The sequence below is a fragment of the Citrus clementina genome, unplaced genomic scaffold, assembly GCF_000493195.1.
Source record: "Citrus clementina cultivar Clemenules unplaced genomic scaffold, Citrus_clementina_v1.0 scaffold_8, whole genome shotgun sequence".
NCBI lineage: Eukaryota > Viridiplantae > Streptophyta > Magnoliopsida > Sapindales > Rutaceae > Citrus > Citrus x clementina.
Genome location: NW_006262022.1, coordinates 20302638 through 20323519, shown reverse-complemented (window position 1 = coordinate 20323519; position 20882 = coordinate 20302638). Strand labels below are relative to the sequence as shown.

At 34.6% G+C, this 20882-nt stretch overlaps 3 protein-coding genes across 6 annotated transcripts in view; 2 read left to right on the top strand and 1 right to left on the bottom strand.

The window, feature by feature from the left end:
- The window catches only part of LOC18035678 (nucleobase-ascorbate transporter 12), an 8911-nt gene extending 5392 nt beyond the window's left edge, over positions 1-3519 (bottom strand). For all 3 annotated transcript variants that reach the window (XM_006424268.2, XM_024179282.1, XM_024179281.1), the window contains exons 1-4: positions 2733-3519; positions 2364-2461; positions 2108-2278; positions 1125-1225 (exon numbers count right to left, since the gene is read on the bottom strand). In XM_006424268.2, coding sequence (XP_006424331.2) covers positions 1125-1225; positions 2108-2278; positions 2364-2461; positions 2733-3291 — 929 coding nt within the window. In that variant the 5' untranslated portion in view covers positions 3292-3519. The remainder of the gene's footprint in view (positions 1-1124; positions 1226-2107; positions 2279-2363; positions 2462-2732) is intronic.
- A 7517-nt stretch (positions 3520-11036) lies between these two features.
- LOC18035558 (probable 2-carboxy-D-arabinitol-1-phosphatase) lies at positions 11037-14495 on the top strand. Its single transcript, XM_006424261.2, has 9 exons — positions 11037-11501; positions 11650-11755; positions 11854-12070; positions 12172-12290; positions 12688-12786; positions 13243-13296; positions 13377-13475; positions 13648-13755; positions 14065-14495. Exons 1-9 carry the CDS (start codon positions 11137-11139, stop codon positions 14437-14439), a joined length of 1542 nt encoding a protein of 513 aa, XP_006424324.1. The 5' UTR covers positions 11037-11136; the 3' UTR covers positions 14440-14495.
- Positions 14496-15888: 1393 nt separating this feature from the next.
- Positions 15889-19342, top strand: LOC18034866. 2 transcript variants are annotated; one of them, XM_006424260.2, is made up of 3 exons: positions 15889-16156; positions 16264-16367; positions 19053-19342. In XM_006424260.2, the coding sequence occupies exons 1-3, from the start codon at positions 15966-15968 to the stop codon at positions 19082-19084; spliced, it is 327 nt and encodes a 108-aa protein (XP_006424323.2). In that variant the 5' UTR covers positions 15889-15965; the 3' UTR covers positions 19085-19342. The 2 variants fall into 2 exon arrangements, with proteins under 2 accessions (XP_006424323.2, XP_006424322.2); XM_006424259.2 differs by lacking the exon at positions 19053-19342 and adding an exon at positions 17868-18812 and having other exon boundaries at positions 15890-16156.
- The last annotated feature ends 1540 nt before the right edge of the window (positions 19343-20882 follow it).

Here is a 20882-nt window from a genome sequence, read left to right as displayed (position 1 = left end):
AAAAGACAGTATTACCCTAAAAGAAAACTTTTCCCCAAAAAGTTCTTATTTTAATATAAAATGATAAACTTGTTTTTTTAAGTACTTGCAATTTTTTTTCCCAAATAAAGGACACTAAGTAATCCAAGAAATTTTAAAAAGCCAATTGGTGGATTTACATTATTAGAGTTCAGAGATGTTTAACACGTAAATTGTCTTTTTAACCCCTGTTCTGTTTATATTTAACTGTCATCACCTAACACTAGGGACAATGAGCCAATTGATATAACAAGACCCAGAAGATTCCCCAAATTTTGATGAAGCTGGTACAAGAATGTTCTTGTACAAACATGTATTATATCAGCTGAGTACGTAAGGAATAAGTCCACCGAAAATGTCCAATCCTTTGGGTTTTTTCCTAACACGCCCCAGCCAATCCAGCCCCTTGGACAAGCACAAATTAAATAAATAACTTCCAAGGTCCACTGCAAGAGGGGAAACCAGCAAGGTTGTCCCCTTGATACCACCACACTATTAATGTTCACTGCCACATACTTTAATGAAACAAAAGGAAGAAACCGTGAGATACACAAGAGTACTCAAATATAATTTATTCTAGAGTCAAATACCATTTTCTCCTCCACACTAGTACTTTCTCCATTCTCCCTTTCAGTACATGAGTAACACATACAATAACATAGCATCAATGACTCATACCAAAATAATCTCATATCCCATCTCATCTCCCTCATGTTTGGAAACAGCAGTTGAATAAAATGACCCTAAATGAACCAATGTCAAGTATATCTATAAATTGTGATGGGTATATGGGAACATAAAGAAGCATTTCTTTAAAGATTTCCAACAGCATTCCACCCATACCCTTAAAGGAATAGCTACAGCTACTGGCCTGCGACCAGTAGACATAAAATAATTTCAATTTTCAAATATCTTAAAAATGGTTCTTGTCATCATCACTGAATCTCATGCAATAGCATTCTAAATGAGACATATATTATAAAATTATAATTATCAAATCCTCATTGATAACCAACAAGAATCAATTAAATTCATCTTATTTAACAACTGAGAAAGCAGGAGAAGAAATTAATAAAAAATTTAAATGAGAAATGCTAAAAGCATACCTCAAAAGCAATGACATCAGTCCACTATATCCAAGAAAAGCTTGAAAAACTGAGCCTATGATAATAGCTCCTTGTAACTCCTTCATAATATGCTTGAAATTCTGCGATGTTAAGTGATTTAACACAACTCTTAAAACAATTTGATAGAAAGGACAAAGCTTGGCTAAAGCCTAATTGTTGTAACATTCATAGTAAATGAGAAACAAACTGAACAGGGCAAAAAAAGGAGGAAAATCCTCTTCTATAAAGCAATACGGTACTATCGTCAGTAACTTTTATTATACTTGAACTTGCTCAAGAATTATTTTAATTATAATTATATTCGCATCTGAGGAAACTCGAACAAGCAACTAGCACAATTTCAAGATCTAAATTGCTTATAATTCACACCAATTAACAAATATCCTTCCTTTCCCCCAATTGTAGCCCAATGATCTTCAGAATGTTTTCAGCAAATCTAATTGCTCCATGGCTCCACATATAGAGGAGATGTACCTTAAGTGTGGCAAATTAGACTTGCAATGAGACTACAGAAAATTGCAAATACAAGAGCTGGTATTTGATTGGAAAATATTAGGTCAGATATGCAAATGATGAATCAGATATGCAACTGATGAATCAGTCCTGTATATAATATGCAGAAGTCAATTAAGCACCTTGAATCTTATGTTTGAGCTCAATGAGGTCATGCAGTTACATGTAGGATTACACCGTATAGCAAATTAATAAAATAAGCTTTTTAAGATGAAATAAAATATATGAGAATTTGAAGCCTAAGTTCTAGCTCCTCTGGTAAGAAATGGCCTTCCTAAGACTCAGGTCTTGATTTTGGGCTTCAATGGGTGTGCAAGTTAATAAACAAATATATAAATATGTATTAGTAATTTTACAATAAGGGAATCATACTATCTTATCGGAAGGTTGCATTATGTGTATGTCTGTATAAAAGGAGTGACTAAAAACACAAAACCAGAGATGCATACGTTTCCATTCAGACCCTGAAACTCTGGGGAGTTGATTATGGCCAATGCTGGAGCAAGGAAAACAAACGATGAACCTTGTACAAGGGGCAATCTTGACCCAAAAAATGTATGCAGCAATGTAGTCACTCCTGATACAAAAAGCACTGTTGACACCACGTTTGAAGTATCCTCCTACACACATTAAATTCAATCAGTAAAATAGCCACAGCTAAGATATATAAGACTTATGAATTGGGAATAGTAAGAAGCCACTCACATGAGAGCCACCCATGGCAGGAACTATGACGAGTGGAATGAGAATCAATGAACCCAACATTGAAAGATAGTGCTGAATACCGTATAGACCAATGGGAACTGACACATTCATTCGAAAATACAAAACCCATTTCAAGTCATTATTAAAATCAATAAAATAAAATTCACAATACCTAACCATCACCATTGAACAATTAAATCACATAAACGTAACATAACCTAATTCAATTGGCCGTTAAACTCAAGAAACTCTTCCCGTCATACAAACAAAACCCACCAAGAATTAGTAACATAATCACTAAAAAAACACCATCAATTCGAAATATGATAAAAAACATAAAATTATAATTATAATCGTAAAAGCTCTCACCGAGACCAGGCGTATCTCTAAGCTGATACTTCATATGCGAGTGCCGACTCGTAAACCCATCATCGTCCATTCCATCAACCACCACCATTTCCTCATTCCTCGGCGCCCTCCTCGGCTGCGGCTGCGGATGCTGATTCGTCTCGGTTGGTCCCGCCGGACCCGACCCATTTCCATTTCCATGCCCATTCCCATTCATACTCAATCCCTTATCCGAATCCCTCCGCCTCTTCACCGTCTGATCCTTATTCGTCGGCGCAACCAGCGCTGGCACCTTCTCACCGTCGCCATTAGCCAAAGCCTGCGACGACGCCGGTGCTGGCACTGGTGCAGGAGGAGGAGTTGCCCGTGCCCGACCCGCTTCAAGATCCGGCTGGTTTACAGGTTCCCTAGGCTTAGGTGGCAAGCTAATTTGACCCGAGTCACTGGCATTAGTCTCCCCGGAGAATTTGGGCCGGAACCCAGTTCGTTTAGCCCACGATGAGGGCGGAACCGGAGTAGCATCGGGTGCCGGTGGCCAGGGGCCGGGTTTGGGTCTGGTTTTTGGGTCGGAACTTGACATTTGCAAAAAATGAGGGAGTTTTCTACTCAGCTAGAGGGTTGTCATAGTCGTGTTTATAAGTTAAAAAGCTTGAGAATGGAAGACTTAAAATTGCAGATCTTAAGTGGGTTTTAGTCCCTAGGGCTAGGGTTTAGAAGAAATGGAAGTGCTTTCAAGTGAGTGAAAGTGCAGTGAGAGAGAGAGAGAGAGAGAGAGAGAGAATGTGGTGGTGATGACTGATGACTGATGACTGATGACTGATGAAGGAGCCTAAATCCGCGTTTTTGTGTTTTTCAATTTTTCTATTTCTTGTTTTCCGAAATCATGGGATGCTGTAATAATTTTAATAATAATAATTTTTAAATAGTGTATTAAATTTTATATTTTTGAATTTTTTAATACACTGATATATTACAATTAGAATTCTATTAATATTTACAATCAGAGATCAGTCAGGACTCTTCTAAATAATCTTATTACAGTACAGCTCAAATGTCAACGCTCACTTAAAATTAAAGTTATATCTACCCTCCCAATTAATATTAAAGGGAGATTAATTATACTTCAATATGAAGAGACAAATAAATCCTATCATATAAGAGAGTCAAGTCCCAACTCTCAACATTGTGCTAGCGTTGGGGCTCAAACCCATGCGCTCAAGGTTATTGGGTGCATGGGTGTGCCAATGAAATATGGGTTGAGATTTACTTTAGATAAATCTTGACAGTTAATTAGTGTCCCGTACAAACTTAGTTTAACTCATAACATGGTTGATTTTATTTAATTCATTGTATTTTCAAATGTCTTAATAATAAAACTTCTTTTTTATTTATAATTGTTGACACCTTTTTTTTCTGTTTGGGACAAGGAACTAATAAAAGAAACCTCTTATAATAACCATGGAACTAATGAATTACTAGAAAATATTTTACAAAATTTTATTCATAATTTTATTTCATGAGATAACATATTAAATTTTAAAACTTTAAGATATCAAAACATTTGGGGTAGTATTTTTATAATATATTGTCTACTATAATAAAATGTCAAATCATATTTGGTAAAGACTTTATTTATTTTTTTAACTTTTGAAGTCACGTGTGATCGGTTATGTATTTACTTCGTAAAATATGAATCTCACACGCTTATACATTGTTGAAGACTTGTAGCAGCTGCTGTGAAGAACTTAAAAGAGTATGAGCATGTTCATTTTCTTTTAGGTGTGTAAAATTTTTGAATTGAAATACAGCTTCTGATCAATTTTAGTTACTTAACTTTTAGTATACTTCAGCTCAAAAAGATTTAAGGAAAAAGAAAATTCAATAATCAATACGCTTTATAGGAGTGATCAGATTACGTGAACTTTACAATTTACAATAAAAAAAATGTGGCCAGTGAAATTTTTGCACCTAGCTTTCTGTGAGAAAAGTGAAGCAAGTCAAAAGAATTTGATACTGAACGAAATTGAAGATTGATTGCATTTCCATGGGCCAATGAGAAATGGATTAATTAATTAAGCCTTGCTCCGAGGCTAAGGTTTTGGCAATAAAAAAGGAAATGTGAAAAGGTGACTTTGTATATCTCTTGAAAATGACATGAATTATTTGACCCGAAAAATAAAATATTCACGAACCACTCTGTTTAGTTTCTTCGTGAAGGAACGGTTGATTCATCTTAAGATATGATTATAATTTTGATACATGCTAATCATCTAAAAATTTGCTTAATAATGAAATTTGGATAAGCTTATAATATTCGCATATTTTTTTTTTATATTTCAACTACTATGATTTTATTTCGGCTTTCATTTTTTTTTTCTTTTGACCATGAGGTATTATGGGAAGGGTCCCAACTGTGAGAAGCACCTTTAAGCCCGTACCACAACCCAGACTAAAAGTCCCCGCTCGAACCGAGAGGCACAGGTTCTCCCAACAAAGGCGACTTCCCTGCGACTCGAACTGGGGAGCAAACCCAGTCAAACCACTTAAGGGGACTCCATTGCCAGTGGAGCCAACACTTTGTTGGTTATTTCGGCTTTCATTCGAACATTATTAAATTCCAATGGCCTCATTCGATATCATATTAAAATACAAATGGACCCCCTTTGATTTTGAAATTATGAAAAAAAATTCGTTTGAAATTTTTTATCATTGTATCAATTATTGAAATGAAATTATTCTTTTTCGTAGAAGTTAGTAAGTATTTGCTTAATTTTAGTATCTATGTTGTTGAAAAAAAATAATAATTCAATATATTAAACCATAGTATGGAACAAGAAGGGGAAGAAATTGATATTGCATGCTATAAATAACACAATAAAAATGATATCACCTTCGCTGCAATTTTAGGTGCCCCATAAATTCACAGCTGATCAGATTGGTACAGGCAAACTAACATAGTAAAATTAAATCATTGATCAATAGGGGAGTTGCACCAAAGTGACCCAACTATTTGTATCAACTTAATCAAGGAAATTAATGTCTTAATTAAAATTGCAATTATTTCATGAGAAAAAGTTAACATTTGTGCAGCTCATAAAACTCAACTTTGAGGAGCCATGTGATCAAATGGAGACTTGAAAAGATAGACAGCTAATTGCTACCCCATTTCACCAAATGGCATTAAATTCTCGCATCAAGTATCTTACACGTTTTTAGCAGTGCAACCATTGTAATTAAATGTTACATGTTGAGCTCTCGTGCTTAATTTCTCAACAAATATTTTGGGTTTTTATTTTTATTTTGTTGGAAAGCATTAATAAGTTAAAGGAAATAAAGTATCGTTTACATTTTAAATTAGAGTGACAATCCTGAGAAGTGAAAATCCTGAGATTAGGAGCGTTGAGTGGGAGTGAGAGTAAATTATTTACTTACACTGGAATGAGAGTATATAATTAAAATCAGAATACAATTTATGTGTTTACATAGTCTTAGATTGAGAGTAAATAATTTTAAATTATAATTTTATCCTTATTTAGGCTCTCGTGCCTACGTTCAAGTTTTTATGAAAGACTCGAATTTTTTAATTATAAGTAATCTTAAATTATTACGGATAAAAAAAAAAAACTATGTTGTTTTGTAAGTAGTTGTGAAATGTGAAGATTCAAATATGTACAGCAACAATTTGGAAAAAAGGGAGAAAAGTAGATTCAATTGACAGTCGCCTATCAGAAGAAAACCCACATGTTTTGTCTTTGTTATCAGGAGCATCCATATAAAATTTCAATTTATCTTATCAATTATCATATGCCGCCAAGGCTTTCCATGTAAAAGGGGAACCGAGGAAGTGCTTGCTTCCTGTAGCTCTAGCGCGGCTGCACCCATCCAATTTTAAGAAACAAGAAGTGAAAAAAGAAAAAAAAAAAAAAAAAAGGCAGAAAATGGTAGGGTAAGATGAGAGAAACCATGTGAGATTGTGAATTTGTGATGTCCCATGTTGAATTTTGCGGCCTTTGGTGGAACCAAATTAGTCCTATTTTGGAGTCATGTGTAAAAAAAAAATTAAAAAAAAAATGTCACTTTCCTAAATAGAAGGGGTGAGTGACTCCATGTGATCATTATTCTGCTAGTGTTTTTAATACTCCACTTGAAAGCGAATTTAATTTGCCGGCCTTTACTACAATCCGGAAGTACTTGGAAATCAAAAATGTTTCAGTGTGATAATCATTATCTTTTTCCCCTCCCTTTTTCTAAAACCTTTTTGCTTTTATTAAAGTTGTACTTATTATTTGATGACCGTAGAGCTTTTATTATATCAATATAGTACAATTTTTTATAAAAATATGTATCTCTTAAACGTGCATCTGTCTCTGCCCCACTGCTCCTCCATGTGTGTGTGCAAACTTTTCAAAAATACGTTTTTTTTTTTTTTAATACTGATTAATCATCAGATTACTATATTACACAGATATTTACAACAACTGCTATTATAGCAGAGATATTATACTGATATTTACAATCAGATATACATAATTAAGACTTATATTATGACATTGAATTCTATGAAGTACATGCCCAAACAAATAATCCCTCACAGGAGAGGGATGTCCATATTCTACTCGCATTTCGCAAGGGAGAATGATTTTTTTGGAAGTATAAAGAACATTTAGCCCCCACAATGCTTTTGTGGGGGCTAGAACCACTGCCCTCACAATGCTTGTGAGGGCAGCAGCCCACCACTTCGACCAAGGCCGAAGTGGCTCTTTTCAAAAATACGTTATAAATAATATATACGTTAATACTTAAAGACCAACTTTCCTTGGCACAATAATCCCCAATGTGATCTAATTAATTAATGCTTTTGTTTTTCTTTTTTTAAGGATGTTTTTTGTTCTGGTGTCCAAATCAGGATCGTGTTAGTGTTTGGATCAAAAGGGTATGCTTGGATTAAAGCTGTTGACGACTTTAGTAGTACTGCGTCGAGGTTCCAATGACTTTGAACAAGGTTATGAGGGTTTGGGGCCAGGGTTCATTGACATTGAGACACTTTCTGGTGAACTAATAAGGGTGGTTTTTGTTGCAATTTCTGCAGTAGCTAAAGTGGCTTCCTCGAGTGCTTCATTAGATCTTAATTTGTAAAATCATTTATTCTTTTTTCAGCTCTTAGAATTTTGTAGTGTTTGTAGTTGTGTGTTATTATTATTAGGCATTGCCCTAACTTCGTATTGGATTTTAAGTATGATCTTATGTATTACACTAAACCTGATGTAGCCTTGTATTTAAGCCCATGTGACATTATGTTTTTAGATCATTATCGATCCTTTGACGAAAGGCATACTTTCCTGCTTATTAAAAAAGAAAATTCGAAACCGAGAGAAAGTTAATATGACAAATAATAAAGAATTCTACGTACAATTTGTCACTAATTTGGAAAACACGATCATTTAAAATAAAAATACTTCGAAATTTTTATTTATGCTAAAGACAATTACATACGGACACACTCCAATTTTGGCTTAGATGAACAGTTGGGCATGAAGCCGAGAACATTACAACCGACAAATGTCATGATGGGGGGTCTCACTCCACAGTCCAAAAGCAACATCAATTGAACCACTTTTTCTTTGAATAATAATAATAATAATAAAATTGCTTAGCTGGGTTTGAAGAGAAGGCGAAAGCAACGGCTAATTTTTGGCACTCACCATCAAGATCAAAAGATTGCATATGCCAGTTGTGCTGCACTGCACTGCACTGTCATGCAAAGAAAAATATGACTACGAGGAAGGAATGCACATCTCTGCACATGTCCTACTACTCTAAACTAGCCGTTTTTTTTGCCTTTTGTGCGAGGCTGAAGAGACAGAAAGGCCAAGTGGGTTTTAACGTAATTGTAAAAATTTGGCCCTACCAAAAAAATCTAAATCTGAATGAACTAATAAAAATGAAAGCTCATAATGTTATGGCACAGGGCGTTTGATTTTGTTGGATTAATTTGATTTGATGTGCCGATTGGTTTGGCTCGGTTTGGTTGTCGCAAGCATAAAGATCATCATCACTTAATCGCATGTTTGGATGGGTGGTGGCACAAATTCCTAGGCATGGGGGTCGATATGGGGTGCGATTTGCTGATCCCCAATCAACGTGCATCACTGGAGAGAGGAGAAAGGATGCTTGTTGAGCTTTAGAACTTTTTATCTTTTTTAAGATTTGGACTATTACATCGTAATCTTTTTTTTTTTTTAATACTGATTAATCATCATATTACTGTATTATATAAATATTTATAACTGCTATTATAGCAGATATCTTACACTGATATTTACAATAAAAAATACATGATTGGGACTTATATTATTACATTGAATTCTGTGAAGTACATGCCCAGACAAATAATCCCTTACAGAAGAGGGATGTCCATACTCCACTCGTATTGCACGAGGGAGAGGAAATTTTTGAAATATTAAACAAATAAGCACGTTAGCCCCCACAAATGCTTTTGTGGGGGCTTGAACTATTACATCGTAATCTATCGGCGTATCGAGGTTTATCTAAAAACTTTAAATCCATATGACATGACTTGACACCATGCATCATTGGAGAGGAGGCTGAGAGATTTTTGGAACGTTTGTTAAGTTACATAATAATATAACATTTATCAATACAATAGTTGTTATTAATAATATAATAATATATAAAAAAACAAAAATGTGTGTTACTAGCAGTAGCTATTAGGACGATGTATGTTACGTAATTATGTAACTTAACAACTATCCTGTTAAGTTTGAAATTTTTAATTTTTTTTAAGTTTTGAATCATACTAATAATTTGTGGACATTAGGAGGAGAAACTTTGATTACCACAGTTTAAGGGCCGGTTAAACATAACTAAAAAATCAGCACAAACATAAATAAGATATTTATAAAGAATATTTTTTTTTTTAATTCCCATCGAACTCTTTTCTCATATGATTTGTGTAGTAGCTCGAAACTTAAAAATGATAAAGAGTATTTTATGGTTATATATCAAAACTAAATGTATGTATCATCAAATTTCGTTGAACAATCTTATAGATGACAGTGATGGGAATATCCAGATAACAGAATTTCAATTAAATGAGATTTCAAGGTTGATAGTTAATTTTCAAACTACAATCATTTAATTGTAACAAGGTAAAATCTCACGGACGATAATTAACTCCATTTTTTCTCTTATAAATTTTCAACTATAATCAATAAAATGATTTACAATTTTGTTATACAAATGCGAAATTAGTGGGAAAGGAGATCAAGTTAAAGAAATTAGCAATTAATTTGTAATTATAGTTATTGCAAACAAGAATTGTTTTGATAATATGGAGATGGTGTGAGTACATGTACTTCTTTTTATTGTTTGGTTTATGAAGTTTTTCTTATCTATGCTTCTTTTATTCCTCTACACGCGTGCTCTTATGATTTCCTAAATCGATATTCAATGGGCTGGATTCTGAATCTAGCCCACTTTGTTTGAATCAAAACTTCGTCGTTTCGGAGCCCAATCATCCCAGCATAGCAGCAAAGCCAAGAAAGATGTTGGGCCAAAATGACCGTTGTTTAAAATTTTAAACACTGGCATCAAACTTCAATCTTATTGCCACGTGTCGGTCCTTCGCTTGCTCGTTTGGTAGTAAATGATGAAATACTCTTTTGACTAGAAAGAAATCAATCATAACAAATTAACTTAATAATTCATGTATCTAAAGGAATAAAATGTTTTTCTTTTTTAGTTTCAATTGAAAAATATTACAAAAAATATGTACTTAGGCCATAGTTTTATGATGACTCAATATTTCAATAGAATTTGATGTGGTGGATTCGAGTTCCTATAGTTATAAACATTAAAGATTATTATTAGTAAAGGTAGATTTCTTAATTGGGGAAAGGACTCTTTTACATGACAAAAATCTTTTACATTTTATTATATTTTATTTTATTGAGTGAGAGTTCACCTCCATTTAGATGTAATTTTTTTAATAATTCCTTTTCATTGAGTTTTAAATATATTCAGATCATATATTTTCATTCTTGTGATAGTGTATTATTAATTATTTTGGCCGTTTTAACGAAAGAAAGGGTATATTTCCTAACCTATTTTGCTTTGCCACAATCACATTGACTTAGATTTTTTTCAATGATATAAAAAAAAAAAATCAAAAGAAGAAGCATCAAATAGGAATGTTATTGTCACGTGTCAGCCATTTGGTAGCTCTACAATCTACTGACTAGTGACAACGACAACAACGTTAAAACTGAGCCACATAAAAGAAAAACAAAATCAAATCAACAAAATTAGCGCGAAACAGAGACAATCGCAACACAAAACAATAAGCAAAACACATCATTAAAAACACAAAAAAAAAAGGGTAAAAAAATAAAAATCAAAAATCAAAATGTTGTCATTTCCCGTTACGCCATCACTGCTGAACCACAGCCATCTTCTTCATCACAGGCCCTACTTCAGCTTCACCGTCCGATCATCATCATCATCATCGGCCGTCCAGGAAGTCGAGGAGTCGTCGAAATCAACGGCTGATGCCGGAGAGTTGAGCTCGGAACTCTACGTTTCGCCGCCGTTCCCGCAGATTCGGGCGGCGAAGAGAGTGGTGCTGGTGAGGCACGGGCAGAGCACGTGGAATGCGGAGGGAAGAATCCAGGGGAGCTCTGATTTCTCCGTTTTGACGAAGAAAGGCGAGGCTCAGGCTGAGACCTCGAGGCAGATGCTCTTCGATGAGTCCTTTGATGTTTGCTTCTCTAGGTTTGTTTTCTGGAACAAGCACTTTATGTAGAAGCACTTCTAAGTTTGAAAGAGCTTTTGATGAGTGGAATTGTCTGTTAAGAGTCATATATAATTTTGCAACATGTACATATATTTTACTTCATTGAGGTGTATTTTTACCACTCAGCCCCTTGATTCGATCAAAGAGAACGGCAGAAATCATATGGGGCAATCGAAAGGAGGAGATTTTGACCGACTATGACTTGCGAGAAATTGACCTTTATTCTTTCCAGGTAAATTTTGGCATTGTAATCTTGCAATATTGTACATGCATCCGGCACAATATAGTTAGTAACCGGGTCTGGTATTGCCATATTGATGGGTTTTCAAGGGTCTTCTGAAGCACGAGGGAAAAACAAAATTTGGTCCAGCTTATCGTCAATGGCAGGTAAATCCCGCAAATTTCAGCATTGATGGTCACTATCCAGTTAGAGAGTTGTGGGCAAGAGCCAGAAACTGCTGGACTAAAATCCTAGCCCATGAAAGCAAGTCGGTTCTTGTGGTTGCTCATAATGCTGTTAATCAGGCTCTTGTTGCCACGGCGATCGGTATTATCTCCTCTTTATTGCCATTTAATGTTTCAAATATGAAATTATTCATTCTGAGTGGAGTTTTGATCGCACGCTTGCCTTTTCTTTCCAACAATCAGGACTAGGAACTGGGTTTTTCAGGATCTTACTTCAGAGCAATTGTGGTGTGAGTGTGTTGGATTTCACTCCATCAGCTGATGGAGGGTCCCCACACATTTGTCTCAATCGTCTAAATCAGGTATATCCTCATGTTTGCCGAACGGAGTCTAATCCCTGACCCTTATAAAAGAAATAAATTAATCACTGAATCTTTTCTAGAATGTTTTTTGGTCATAACAAAAATTGGAAGATTGACCTGTAGTATTGGAAGTAAAGGCTGCTTTGCCTATTTGTTAAATTTAATGATGTCCCTAAAGAGATACTTGAAGTACAATGTCACTGGCTTTTTTCTACCTTAAAGCTGGGTTCACTTATAATTCCAAGTCTATTTGGTGAAGATTGAGGGTTCTGTTTTCTGTTTCAATTATGAAATTTTTTTCCATATGTGTATTAGTTAAATGTACTGTTTTTCTCCATTACGTAGGTTGTGAAACAGGTTATGCTGTTCCTTAAACAGTATTAAAATAATGTTGCAGACACCAAATTCACCTGTTGCTGCTGGAAGTTCTGGGGGCAGAAAAGCCAGTAAACGGATTATACTTGTCTGTTATGGAACTACTCAGGGTGATTCAGAGGTAGATAAATAAACAGTGACTTGAATTGTGTTCTTCATTTGTGCTTATGACTTGTCCTATTTCATCTTCCGTAGATCAGTTAAACTGATCCAGTTACTTAATTAGATGTAACTGGCCTTGGGATTGACAAATAACACCTGCAACTAACATTTCTCTTTGATTTCTATTTGGGCTTATTGAAAGTTGGGTTGCCACCAAACATGGTTGGTCTATCTTGTCAGCACTATTGGAACATCAAATTGTGCGGATAGAGATATCGAGTGCATTTACCATTGCATCTGGTTGTAGCCCCAAAAAAAAAATCATACTTTTAGCATTATTGTAAATTATGTTAACTTGCTGTTAAATATGTATCTTAAAATTAGGTATCCATGGGGTAACTTCTGAATTTATTCAGTCTTCAATATTACTTTGTTGCCATTTTGTTTTTATTAAATCCTCCTCATTATTACACAGGCTAGTGTTGCTTATTCTGCAGAGCAGCCAATGAACATGCTTGGGATAATACAGGTATATCATCAGTTTCTTTTGTCTACGATGGTTAGGTCAATCGGTCTAATGATCTAATTAGTCTATGGATGCTTGAACAGGCCCAGAAAACAGCAGAGTTGCTTCTTGACTTGAATGTGAGCTCCGTAGTCAGCAGTCCAAAGAATGCTTGTGTTCAGACAGCCGAGGCCATCTCAAGAGTAAGCTCATAGTGTATAGTCTCTCTCTGTACTTGTGTTTGTGTCTGCTACTTCAAATCTTTTTGGGCTGGGATCAGATTCTAAGTTCTCTATTTCACAGACTCCATTCAGCTGCAGAGGGTGTCATTTCTTGAAATATCTTCCTCAAATTAACTTGCAGCCTTCCTTGTAGGTGCAAGAAGCTGCAGATTGCTTGGGTGCTGATTGTGTGCCACGCTATGTGGAGTTGAAGAAAATGAATGACCTTGATGTAGAAGACATTCTTCAGCAATCGAAGAAGGCAATACATCTGAAATCGATATACCATAATACTTTTACATTATGAACACTGTTTGGTGGCCAAAGATTAGGATGAAACTAAAACCAAGTTTATTCTCATTTGATTACAAGTTTTCCTTGCATACCAAGTTATCTCCACTCTTAATTACTTACAAGGCATAAAATACAAATGACCTGAATTGTATTCTCTCCTCCTAATAGTTGAGCTTGATGTCCTCAAAGCATCCATGCATTGTGTCATTTCTTACCTTGTGAGGCTAATTGAAATATTTGCTTGTGTTTGTCCGATCATTTCTCTGCCTTTTCCCAGGATACCGTAGGGGTTGCACCTTTTCAGCCTGGTTGGCTGAAAGGATTTGAGGATGAAGTCCTGTCAACCTTGTGGAATCAGTCTGGGAAAGTGTGGCAATCACTGTTGACTGAACAGGCTGATGAAGCGGAGCCAGAAAAAGTTGTGGTGGTAGTAGGTCACCCTGCAGCACACATAGCATTGATGGGACACTGCCTTAATTTGACCAAAGAATGGATGGGATCATTTCACCTTGATGCAGGTAGTGTCTCTGTTATCGACTTCCCTGATGGACCCGCCGGAAGAGGTGTTATCCGATGCATAAACTACACTGCTCATTTGGGCAGATGGTCAATTCCCATTACGAGATCAACTGTGGATGATGAAGAGTTTTAAGTTTTGACACAATATATATGTGTAGTTCCAAATTAACTTGAAATCATACTCCAGGTGCCCGATCATGAAGTTTATTAACAATGAGAAATTTGCTGTATAAATGTAAATTTGCCTCTTCAACAGTTCAACTTGAGCATTGAAAATGTTGTTACGTGATTTAATAGTTATAGCTAGGGGTGGGCTGTGGGCATGGGTTGGTTTGAGTTGGATTTTAAGTCAACCAAAACCAAATTATAAAAAATTGGATCCAATCTAAACCAATCCAAATATTTTAAACCTAATCCAAACCAACCAAATTGGGTTTGGTTTGAATTTTATTATCAAAATAATTTTTATTTTAATAAAATTTAATTATATCAAAATTATAATAATTAATAATTGTTATTAATTATTAAATTGATATTAAATATAAAAAAAAATATAGTGGATAAAAATTATAAATTTTACAATAACTTAATTCTTAAATTAAAGAATACGAGAAAATCAAAATAAAGTTTAATCACAAAAATTATTTTTTCTCAATAAATAAGAACATACACTTTAATAATAAACTTTCACAAACATGACATTAACAATTTAATAATAAATTTTGTCACTTGTTATTTATTTAATTATGCAATATTTATTTTTATTTATCGTTTTGGTAGTTTTGCGTTATGTTGTCTATTTATATGCTTAATTTTATTTACATTATGATATTATATAGTGTGTATGCTTTATGTTCTAATTTCATTATATGGTAAGCAAAGTTTTGTACATGGCCTAATATGGGCATTACATTCAATTATTGACAAAAAATTAGCCGCCATCTAATATATCGGACTCAGTCCAAGCCGAGTTATTATTGATCATTAGTAGAGTCTCCTGCTCTTTCTATGATGATCCTTCCATGTGGGAGGAATTATTTTTGTAAATAAGAATAAAAATTTATGTTATTTACAACAATATTTATTTAATTTAAATTTATTTTTACATGTTATTTTTATTTTTTAACTGTTGACAATTGATCACGCCGTAAAAAATTTAATGGTGGCCTTTCACTTATTTGTGTTAATTTATTTTGTTTTCATTTATTTCATTTGAAAATTTTGAGTGTTGAGGTTTTGTCCATGACTCATGGGTAAACCATACCCAACCCATAATGAAATAGTTTTCTATATAAAACCTACATCTAATCAATTTTCATGATTTACTCAATCCAAACCATTTAATTTGATTTAAATTTGGGTAAACTCATGGGTTGTGGGTTTATGCCCACCCTTAGTTATAGCTGTTTGCTTGGGTGCTATTATGAATTTATGATGCTAAAATTACAAATCTATGGGATCTGGGGATACTAGTAAAAATGGTCAAAGTATTCCCAAAATGGGTTGGGCCCACCAAAATGTGACCCAAAACCTAATGGGCTAAAATGAAAATCTGAGCCCACTAAACCAAAGATGAACAGTGCACACAGCGTCATCCGCAATCAAATTGTTGGGAGGTTTTACAGAGGTTTTAGGGTTGAATTGAGATCAGAATCAGAAATGGCAGCAGCTACAATAAGTGGAAGATCCTCATCTACATTCGCACGCACAATCTTGAGATCAGTACCGACAAGAGCATCAGCAGCAACACCTAGAAGGCCGTCTCAAGTCTCAGTCTCAAATGGTTTCGTTCCTTCGAATTTCAGCCTCCGTTGGCCGACCCGATTTTCCCCCGCTCCTTCTCCAATCAGGTAAATATATATATATTTTTTATCTTTAAAATTTTCTCAGCGGTTCTCTCTCTTGCCATGCTGGTGTTTATTTTTCTATAAAATATGACGTAATTTGGGATGTTTAGATTGGTGCGGCGAGAATTGAGCACTCTTGTTCCTGTCCACAGCGCCATTTCTGCCGCTTGTCTTGTTTCCAGGCTGCCCACTGATGCCAACATTTCCATTCAAGGTTTAATCTCTCCCTCTCCTATGTCATGTAGTTATGATATTGTACATGGCGCTTGTAATAGGATAGACACTTGCTGGTGTGGCTTCCATTTTGAGGCCAATGGCATTTGCCCAACGCTGCTACTTGGGGTTCTAGAGAATTTTCAGATTTTCATTTGGAAGAAATGGGGGCGGTTCAGTTGTTGGTAGTTTACCGGGTTCTAGGATAAGACTTCATTTGGTATTATGGTGCAGTGGCTTAAACTGTGAAACAAATCTGAAATAAAAGTTGATAGTATTTTGGTAAATATGACTTTTAAAGTTCATATTTTGACCAAAAAATAGCAAGAGTTTTATAGATATTTCTTCAAACAACTAAGGGAGACTTTACAGCTGTAGCTTAAGAAATACTGCTGCTAGATAGCAATACTAAACAGAGCCTAAATCAAGGTATTGACTGTTTGAGCATTATATTAATCTTGTTAAGCCATGTAAATTCTAGCATCTTTGTACTTTTTTTTTTTTGAGAGTATTGTGATCTGTTGCTTCCAGTATAGTTCTTTTTAGATTGTGGAATATATTGTAAGTTATGGTGGAGAAAAAATAATTATTACAGATCATATAATTACATTAAAAAACCCTCGGTGTCTGTGAGGAAGTGGTAGATTGCTGTGAATATGTTTATGGTGAGGACTAGAACCCTTTTTGGCCCTAGGAAGTATTATTTTCGGAGCAATTAAATTTTTCACTAGGCAGTTGAAGACTGACTGGGGGTTTTCTCACTGTTATTTTTTATTTAATTGGCTGTTGAAAAGTTGGTGTAATGAAGAAAATTTTCCTGGTGGCTGGTTTGATTATATGAATTTGAGCCATCTGGGATTGAATGGTGTTCTACTTTCTTCTCCTGACATGGTTATGCAGATTACAAAAGAAAAACCAGTTAACTAATGGATATCCTTACTTTTGTGGTATGAGGCAATTTCGTTTGTTAGTGGTGCTTAATATTGGTCTTCCCTTTCTTCTTTAATCTATGTATATATTTTAGTTTATTTGTGCTTTGGGCCATGTGGAATTATTTCTGTCATTCAGGATCTCAAGAGTGCTCTTGCCTCTGTGCATGATCTGCTGCAAGCAGGCGATGAGAAATTAAGTTAAATGACTATGGACTCAAAGAGTTGTTCACCTTGTTTTGACATTATTCATTTTTATGAGCATCAAATTAGTTGAAATTGTATTGAACATTAGTTGAGTTACCTGGAAGTTTTGGAGCTAAAGTGTCGATTAATTAATATATGTAGTTTGGAGGTTTGTAAAGTAGCTGTTAAAGAATTGTTTATTAGATCATGTAAAGTAGAATGTTTAGAAGAAAACAGCAAATATTTTCTTTACTGGAAGAAAACGGCAAATATTTTCTTTACCTTCTGTATTATCTGTCTGAGATATATTAGTTGCTAATTTTTCCTTTTGTTGCTCGGAGGAATGCATTTATGATACTAATTTTTTTTCCTTGACTTATTGACAGGTAGATTTGCTAATTATCTCAGTCCCATCTAAAAGCAAGTGCTCACGGAGAACAATGTTTTACCATTTTAAAATGCTGTTTGGTTGTTTTCAGAATCAAACTCTTGTTTACTGAGGTCAATTGACGAATATGTTGGTTTACATATCTTTAGCATCTTAGTGAGTCATGAGATACTTCTTGAAATTATCCTATTTGTTTTGTTTTCTGTCAATATTTGATTAGTAAACAAGTTTCCAGAAATATCATTTGAATCATTAGAGAATCAGGCTCAATCGGGAGAAAGAATGATTCTGGGTTTTGTTTATGATTGTACACAAATAAGTCCATTATGGAATAACGACATGTCTGCTACTACTGCAGTTTCAGTATAACAAACTGATCCCAAAATCCTGAATGTGTTAGAGAAATTATTCGTGGTAAATCCTTTTAGGAATCAGATGCTATTTTTGGTAGACGTGTTAGCATAATTAACTGCAAATCTCTGTAGAGTTGGCTAATGTTGGATTTATAAGATCTGAGCAAATGAAGATAACCCACCAACCTTTTTGGAGCCTAATAGTTTGTCCGAAGATCATACAGGAATATTAAATTTTGTTTGATTCATCATTCTTTATACTGTTACATAAAACATGGAATTTGGAAAACAAGACTAAATGCTGGAACGTGTCAAATTTTCATTCCAGTGTTTTGGATTGGTTTCGGAGAATGCGGGAGTGTTGGGTTATATTTTTGCACAGGCTCGGCTTAAACTTTGAATCCATGATAGAAGTTTTAAAGCTTATTAGCATTGTAATATAATGTTCATGTTGTTTTGAATCATCAAAATGCCTTGTTCTTGGTTGCATTTGAATTTACTCTTATTATACAGTGACCCAACAAATTGATCTTGTAAAACCTGGCAACTAGAGATTGTAATGGTTGTAAACTATGGAGCTAGTACATTTATGTAATTCTAGCAGTTACGATTTTATGATATGGATATCTGAATGTTGTGAATGGTAGATTCCTTGTAAATAGAGTTCACTGTAATAAATTTTGTCTCTTTGCATCAAAATATCCTAATTGCAATTGGTAACTAAGAGGTTTCAAGGAATCAGAGGTCTCTACTTGACAGAATCAGTTAGCCATAGAATTTGGTACTTGCTATGAAAATTTGAAATGCTTGATGTATTTTATTGTGGATAGTTGCATGGAGGAGGAGGACAAAAAGGCTGTGAAGCTAATCGGACAATTTTACATTTATGGTGGCATTTCGCTTGAAGTTGGTGATGAGCTGTTGTGTTGCAATTATATTTGTAAATACGAAAGTCATATGATGTTGTTGCGAGGGAGTTATTGACTAGTTTTGTCTCCTAATATTGGGTGGATTTCAATCTGCAGTTTGTACAATTTGTAAGGGTAGCTAGGTGACCATTACTATCTATCTTTGGCAAATTGATTAAATTCAGGAAATCGAAGAAGGTGTATAAACTCTCTCCCCCTACCCTCTCCCTCTCGGTTTTTTCTCTTTTGCTGCTTGTATCCTTGTTTGATGTTTGTCATTTTACTGTTCAGAGTGCTTGTGTTTTGAGATAACCCTAGATTTTGAGAAACTTGAAGAAGTAGGAGAAAACATGGAGCTGAAAGTATAATTTAAAAATGACCTTTTAACAGTCTTTACCGGACCTTTTGTGGCTGATGTTTGGTTTGGACCTTCGACCAAGGTTCAACTCACCATTTTTATGGTACATCTAAAGGTAAAGAATTTAGAGTGTGTTGGAAATATCTGAGAACTAGTGAATATACATATTCTCTTAGTAACATGTGATGGGTAAGCTAGGGCAATATGATAAAAGAATCTGATGCAAGAGACAAACACGGAATTTATGGCGTTGCTTTCCTTGATTAATTTGTGAATTTCTGTCAAACTCTGGACAACTTCCTAGAAGTAACAATAGCTATCTGACTCTCAGTTTGCTGCATTATATAAGATATCTTTGACTTGTTAGAATTAACTATGGTTACGTAGGTCATTGCATTATTATATTGGTTCATCTTAATTAGAGATTAGCTTGGAAAACTAGAATTGCACATGCTATTAGTAGTTGAGATGTCATATTACATTTGATTAATCGTTTTACCTGAAAAATATAATCAGTGTAGGTACTGGGGGTGTCAAGAAGACTCTGCAGGGAGAATTAATTTAATTGCTGAGTACGATTCCATATCCCATTTTTAATGTTATAGTAGCTTCTTGTCATGATCATTAAGTGAAATTTCGTACAAGTCAGCCTTAATATTCCAGCATTTTACCCTTAATTTTAGGGAATTGTTTTGTGTTGAGCAGTACTGTCTAACAAAACGGAGAATCAATTAGTACTTACTAGTTGTCTTACTATGAACTAGATGATTGTTAGCTTAGCTGACTCCATTCTTTTGATTTTTTTAATTTCTTATTTTAATGAGTCTCTCTCTCTCTCTCTCTCTGTTATTATCTTAGAAAACGTGTTTAGCTTTCCTAACAACCAAAAATCTCTGTGCCCCTTAGAGATATTAGAAAATTGTTTAGCATTAGAGCCAAAGCTAGTTCTTGAGTTGAAATTCTATGATCGAACCACAGTTCCGTAGACATTTTGTTGGTTCAGGTATCGGATGATATCATATTACCCAGGACTCTATTTCTCTTCCCTGATCTGATAGCGCTGTTTAGCATACATGACAACCTTGCATCGAAAGTTTTCTGTGCGAAGTGTAGTCATTGTATGAACCCACCTTATTATTTTTCTGGAGTGTTTTATTACTTTCTACAAAATTTCTCTGTTATGATTGAAGTTGATACCTTACGACATCCATTGAGCTCAGCAATTGTTGGACATATAAACAAATAGAGGCACTTTTTTTTTTTAAAGTTCTTCTGTTTCTCTTTTATCTTGTTCATTTATTTATTTTCAAATTTATGTCGGCTTGCAATATATATTTGTTAACAGAGAAACAGTTGGCTGTGAGAGTTACTCTGACTCGCAAGATGCAACATGC

Bases quoted from the DNA above. Each gene is read 5' to 3' on its own strand.
- LOC18034866 (XM_006424260.2), top strand. From the start codon at position 15,966: ATGGCAGCAGCTACAATAAGTGGAAGATCCTCATCTACATTCGCACGC. The intron at 16,157-16,263 runs GTAAATATATAT...TGGGATGTTTAG, and splicing joins CCCGCTCCTTCTCCAATCAG to ATTGGTGCGGCGAGAATTGA. The intron at 16,368-19,052 runs GTTTAATCTCTC...TATTGTGGATAG, and splicing joins TGCCAACATTTCCATTCAAG to TTGCATGGAGGAGGAGGACA.
- LOC18035558 (XM_006424261.2), top strand. From the start codon at position 11,137: ATGTTGTCATTTCCCGTTACGCCATCACTGCTGAACCACAGCCATCTT. The intron at 12,071-12,171 runs GTATTATCTCCT...TCCAACAATCAG, and splicing joins TCTTGTTGCCACGGCGATCG to GACTAGGAACTGGGTTTTTC. The intron at 13,756-14,064 runs GCAATACATCTG...GCCTTTTCCCAG, and splicing joins TTCTTCAGCAATCGAAGAAG to GATACCGTAGGGGTTGCACC.